Here is a 6,087-nt window from a genome sequence, read left to right on the forward strand (position 1 = left end):
ACATTGAAGTAAAACAATTGTTTAAGAAATTTCAGTTAAATGATTATCCGAAGTATATTCTCTGTAAGTGGTACAATTTATATTTAAAAAGTAGATTTAATGTTAAAAACAGCATAGAAGGTATTTCTTATGTAAAGTTTCCTTATGTTACTAATTTTTTTGAAAAATATAAACCGATATTTAAAGAATTTTCTATATGCATAGTTGCGAATCAAAAAAACAAGATGTCAAATATTATCAACATAATAAATAGTGAAAATTCGCCCAGAGACCAATTTAAGANAGAATAAATTTGTTTTTAAGCAAATAAGTCAGAACACACTTCTTTACAATTTGAGAACATGTATAGTTCATAGCTTCAATTTTTTTATAGCCATGGTCACACCTTGCAATTTCTAGCTGTGCAGGCAACTGCAATGGCTGTTCCCATTGACTAGTAAATCCTCTTCGAAAACCAGCATGAAAGCAAGATTAGAAACAAAAAGTTTGTTATACTTATGCCCATCTCAAAGGTGCACCATATGACATTTGTGCCATGTCAAATGGTTACAACTTTGAAAATAGTTAACATTGTGGCAGAAAGTGAAAATGCAAACTATTACAGCATTAGAATCGAGATTGATCAAGCTTATTTGGCTCACAAATGCCTATGGAGTTTTAATTCTTTGTTTTATTGGAGGAGAAGAGTACAGTCATGAGTGAAAAGAGCAAAAGTCTCACCATTGATTGCAAGTATTACTTTTAGATTTCTGGATATAAAATATCAATTTTTAGTTTAGTAACAATAATATTAAGTAAAAATAAGTTTACATGGCCAACAATTATTTAATATTAATAACAACTTTTTTACAAAGAAAAATTCTTTGTTTCAGTCATTTTTTCGTTGTTCACACCATCAGCAGTTCATTAAAAAACACACTCATCGAGACGACTTTTTTTTTTTTCTTTGTAAAAAAATTGTATTTATCTTTAGTATATTAATATTAAATAATCGTTGGCCGTGTAAACTTATTTTTACTTAAAATGTATCATGTGATTGTGGCAAGAGCACCAGAGGACGCTTTTATCATTTTTTACATTTTAACTACGGAGGCAGTAGCCTAAAAAGGAAGGTCGTCTCCGTGAGTATTTGTGTTTTTTAATGAACTGCTGATGGTGTGAACAACGAAAAAATGACTGAACAAAGAATTTTTCTTTGTAAAAAAGTTGTATTTATTTTTAATATATTAATATTAAATAATCGTTGGCCATGTAAACTTATTTTTACCTAAATTGACCGGTTCCAATATCACTTGTTTTATCGTTTGAATTTTAATACAGTATGGAATTCGGATATTCAAAACAGGTTCTCAGTTGATATGTGTTCTTCTCTGAAGAGCAATGCACTCTACTTATTCTCTGCTTATCATTTGTTTCTCTTTAGCTTCAACAGAAAATTGGACAAATTATTTAAGATTAGATCATAATTACGAAGTTTGGTGGTCGGTCCAAGGCGAATGGGTCACGTTTCAAGTAGAAGTAGCCACAAGAGGATGGGTTGGATTCGGAATCTCACCGAATGGAGGAATGGCAGGAAGTGATATAGTCATAGGATGGGTCAATAACGGAAAATCGATATTTTATGTAAGTATGCAGTTCAGTTGAATATATTAACAACTAAAATTATCAACAAAAAATGATACTAATAAAATAAATTATTTTATTATGTTGAAGTTTAAAAATGATTATATTACCACTCCAGAATAATATCCAACCATTAAAACATGAAATAACTAAATAGTTATTTCATGTTTTAATGGAAGTTGAAGTTTATTCTAAATTTAGGATAGATTCGCAGAAGGAAAATTCCAACCAAAAATAGACGAGCATCAAGATTGGGAATTACTTTTGTCATATGAAAATGACACTCACACAAGTCTTCGTTTCAGAAGGACGTTTAATACTGGAGATTATCAAGATTTATGTATAAATCCTGTAAGAAATTCTGACATAACTACCATATATACAGTATTATTATTATAATTAGATTTCATATCTCATTATTCTTATAATTTAACTATTTATATAATTTACCTTCCAGTATGAAACTATAAAATTGATATATGCTTATCATCCTGATGATCCTGTTTCAGCTACTACAGTTATGTATCATGGAACAAAAACAAGAGGTTCTAAAAGTACTTTACTGAAAAAAGTTGACAAAATTGAAAATTTGAACGAACCTTCGAAAGATATTTATCATTGGGAAGTTAGAAGTGCCAATGTGAGTAAATCAATTTAAATAATTATGCAAATATCTCTGCTTTATACGTTCAAATAACTTTTAAAAAATGTATTTTGAAGGTTGTGTTACCAGGTGATAAAAACAGCGAATATTTTTGCACCTTCATCAAACGTCCAAAGCTGAACAGGAAGCATCACATAACAGAGGTGATAAAGACAAGTTTTTATATAAGTAAAAGAAACTAAAGATAAACAAATGAAATGTGCAAGACACGCGTTTTAATATACCGAAATATATATATTTTAATTATAACACAGAGTAATTACTGCAAAAACTATAAGCATATTATTACCTCTTACGTAGATTTCTCCTTTGATTAAACCAGAAAATGAGCGATTTGTGCACCACATGGTACTGTACGAATGTTATGTCGATGAGGAAAAACTGTTACCCTATTTGGAAGAAGAATATCACGAATGCTTTGAAGAAAATTACGTACCAAAATTTCTGTTTTGTTTAAATCCATCTATAGGATGGGCTGTTGGAGGAGGGGTAAATGCTAGTATTTTAAATTATTATTATTTTTTATTCCGTGAAAAGAATTTACAAATATTTTCTAGACAATAAAGTTTCCGAAAGAAGCAGGTTTACCAATTGGATCACCAGACTTGGTTTGGTATCTTTTAGAAGTTCATTACGACAATCCTGGTTTCGAAAAAGGTCATCCATTTTATAATCTTTAGCTTTACTCAAAACAACTTTTTATTTACACTTCTACTATTTATTATATTTATTAGGCATCGTTGACAATTCTGGATTATTAATCACTTATACATCCAAACTTAGGCAATACGACAGTTGGACTTTAACTATCGGTACTTTAACATATCCTTGTATATTTGTGCCTCCAAAACAGAGAGAATTTACCGTTTCAGGTCATGCACATCCTTCTTGTCTTAGACAGGTAATTTTAATTATTTAGTTTTCTCGTTAGAAAATTAATTCTGAAAAGTTCTAAAACTTGTTTCTAGAGAATTCCTAAAGAAGGAATTAAAGTCTTTTCTTCTATGCTTCATTCACATGTGATCGGTTAGTAAAAAATAGTGTTCGTTTTTTCAGAAATTTATTTCATTATTTAAATAAATGACAGTAAGTTTTTTGTCAGGTAAAAAAATAACTGTAAGACACTTTCGAGGAAATGTGGAATTGCCGCCATTAAGTAGAGATAGAAATTACGATTTTAATTATCAAGTAAGATTATTTAAGCTAATTTTTATATATTTCTATATGTGATTATTGTAAGTTTATATTTTACTTTACGCAACTAAAAACGTGAAAGTTTATTAACATTAATAATCATTAATTTCGTAGAATGAATGAATATTATTTTTAATCATGATGACTTCATCCACTGTTGTTTATTATTCAGTGACATTACTGTATTTGGTGTCATATAAATCTAAATCTAATAAAAAGTGATTGGATAACATATACAAAATGCTCTCCACCTCAAATTAGTAGTGTCTTACATCTCTGTACATCATATTTCCCTGCTAACAATCGTGCTGATTATATATTTAACTTCTTTCAGGGAAAATTTTTGAATTGAGATAACGTGATTTTCGGTGCAAACTGGAATTTCGTATAAAGTTAGTCGGGACCTCCTCCCCTACGGTTTCTATATCTGGTGTCAACGTTCATCTATCTAACTCTTTATTCTTTATCTTAACTGAATTATTCTTTACAAACTGGCGAAAAACAAATTGAGGCTATAAAATTCTCATTCGACATAAATTTGACTTTATTTAAGCTCTCTCTCTTTCTAGAAATATTGTACATATAAACAAATATTAAGCAATATTTTAATTTCGTTGAGCTCTAGACACAAATTCATAAGTACAAAAACATATATATCAGTTATAACAGTCTTATATATGCATTTTATACACCTGATAATAGAACTATACATGCAATTCGATATATTCATTTGATTCGATTTATTTCGAGTATAAGTTATTTTGAATATAATAAATTCATTTGAGTATAGAATTCTATTAAAATCTATATTTAAAAAAAAATAGACGTTCATTGCATTAAATTTTATTATAGTTTGAAATTTCTAAANACCTGATAAAATAATTAAATGACGATGTAAAATAATTAATAATATTTCCAATAATAATTTCAAAATAAATCTTGAAAAAACACAAAATTTATGGTGTTTCTATACTTTTATAACAGATTGTATGTATATTCTTTACATTAGAACAATCAAGAGTTGATTTTGAATGCGTTACTTCAACGTAAACATTAATAAATTTTCAAGGAACATATTTTCAAAAACCCGAAACAAAAATTTAAAAATATACAATAGCAGAAAAAGTTATTACAGTAAAGCAACTTATGGGATACCCTGTATACACATATATTCTTAATATAACACTCTAAATATATATATTTAAAAATCTTTATATTTTATCAGGAATATCGCCTCTTACCTAAAGTACGCACTGTTTTACCTGTAAGTAGTTTCAAATTCTAAAGATGCTATTTTCCAATTCGTTATAAATTATGTTTACAAATATTTATTCATTAAATTGCAGACTGATCATCTAATCATAGAATGCACTTATGATTCTTCAAGAAGATCTTCTCCAACTTACGTAATTATGAATTGCTTTCACATAAAGGAAAACATTTTATAGGTTTCATAATTGCACGAAATTAAATTTTCAGGGTGGATTTTCAACGAGAGAAGAAATGTGTATAGTTTTTCTTGGATATTACCCGAAAATAAATTTGTCTGCAACTTTCAGCTGCCCTTCTCCCGCTAATGTCCTGAAAAGAATGGGAGTAAAAAAAGTTTCAGAGTAAGCATTTTCTTTCAAATTTTTAGCACATAGCCACTATGTAATTAAATAATGCATAAGCTTAAGCATTTGTTCTTTTATTTAAATTCAGCGATGAAAGGTTTGTTATATCTCCGATAACTGGTAAAAATGAGACTTATTATGACTTTCTTGAATCGTATCCATGGGAACACAATGTAGTGAGTCGCGTAGAAAGAGCAATGAAGTACAGTCCTCATATGAATTTTTGTATAGATAAAGGAGGAAAAGGATTACCAGTAAGCACAATTTCAATATTTCGATTTAAACATAATCATGTTTTAAAATAAAACTTATTTAAACTCAAAAACAATTTCCAGAATCTAATCCTTTCAAGATATCCAAAAATAAAATATATGTATAATGAACCAGACATTTGTTCCGTAAGATCTCAGCTTCAAATTACTGAAGAACAAATCAATCCATTTACAAGCAGACCAACTCGACGACAGCAAAATATATTACCTCCAGGTGTTAGAACTTCTACAGTGAAACCTACAAGAGAATATCCTCTTCCTAGAGCAACGGCATCGACTATTAAGCCAACTAGGAGACTCGCCACTTCGACTGTCGATCCTTCGAAAGTTCGACATGTTGTTCCTATTCATTTAATAGAACAAGCAATTAAAGACGCCAGTTAAAGTTTTGTGTTAATTTTAATCGCAATTTAAACTAAATTTGTGCAAATTTATAAGTGAACAATTGCTTAAATAATTTTTAATTTATTACTTATAGATTCTAATTATAAATTTTGTACACGATTTCACTTATTTACAGGGCCGCATTAAGTTTTTCGTACGTCCTAGGCACTTTTTCATTTTTTAAGTTAACGTTTTAAAATACCTTCTAAATAATTTAATGCATTTTAATTAAAACAATATAATTATTATGTATTTTATAATTAAGATACGAGTACAATATAGAATACATACTATCAATTGTGAAATTAAACAATAAATTATAATAATATATGAA

At 28.5% G+C, this 6,087-nt stretch overlaps 2 protein-coding genes across 2 annotated transcripts in view; both read left to right on the forward strand.

Moving 5' to 3' along the window:
* The window catches only part of LOC111640338, a 40,124-nt gene extending 35,026 nt beyond the window's left edge, over positions 1 to 5,098 (forward strand). The window contains exons 15-26 of the mRNA XM_023386350.1: positions 1,424 to 1,623; positions 1,825 to 1,974; positions 2,081 to 2,263; positions 2,344 to 2,430; positions 2,588 to 2,776; positions 2,845 to 2,944; positions 3,022 to 3,188; positions 3,256 to 3,313; positions 3,390 to 3,475; positions 4,707 to 4,745; positions 4,828 to 4,887; positions 4,961 to 5,098. Coding sequence (XP_023242118.1) covers positions 1,424 to 1,623; positions 1,825 to 1,974; positions 2,081 to 2,263; positions 2,344 to 2,430; positions 2,588 to 2,776; positions 2,845 to 2,944; positions 3,022 to 3,188; positions 3,256 to 3,313; positions 3,390 to 3,475; positions 4,707 to 4,745; positions 4,828 to 4,887; positions 4,961 to 5,098 — 1,457 coding nt within the window. The remainder of the gene's footprint in view (positions 1 to 1,423; positions 1,624 to 1,824; positions 1,975 to 2,080; positions 2,264 to 2,343; positions 2,431 to 2,587; positions 2,777 to 2,844; positions 2,945 to 3,021; positions 3,189 to 3,255; positions 3,314 to 3,389; positions 3,476 to 4,706; positions 4,746 to 4,827; positions 4,888 to 4,960) is intronic.
* A 176-nt stretch (positions 5,099 to 5,274) lies between these two features.
* LOC111640345 lies at positions 5,275 to 5,797 on the forward strand. Its single transcript, XM_023386360.1, has 2 exons — positions 5,275 to 5,351; positions 5,433 to 5,797. The coding sequence occupies exons 1-2, from the start codon at positions 5,295 to 5,297 to the stop codon at positions 5,751 to 5,753; spliced, it is 378 nt and encodes a 125-aa protein (XP_023242128.1). The 5' UTR covers positions 5,275 to 5,294; the 3' UTR covers positions 5,754 to 5,797.
* Positions 5,798 to 6,087: the final 290 nt, after the last annotated feature.

This window comes from Centruroides sculpturatus, unplaced genomic scaffold (assembly GCF_000671375.1).
Source record: "Centruroides sculpturatus isolate CEXI.00-Female unplaced genomic scaffold, Cexi_2.0 scaffold1321, whole genome shotgun sequence".
In the NCBI taxonomy this organism is placed as follows: Eukaryota; Metazoa; Arthropoda; class Arachnida; order Scorpiones; family Buthidae; genus Centruroides; species Centruroides sculpturatus.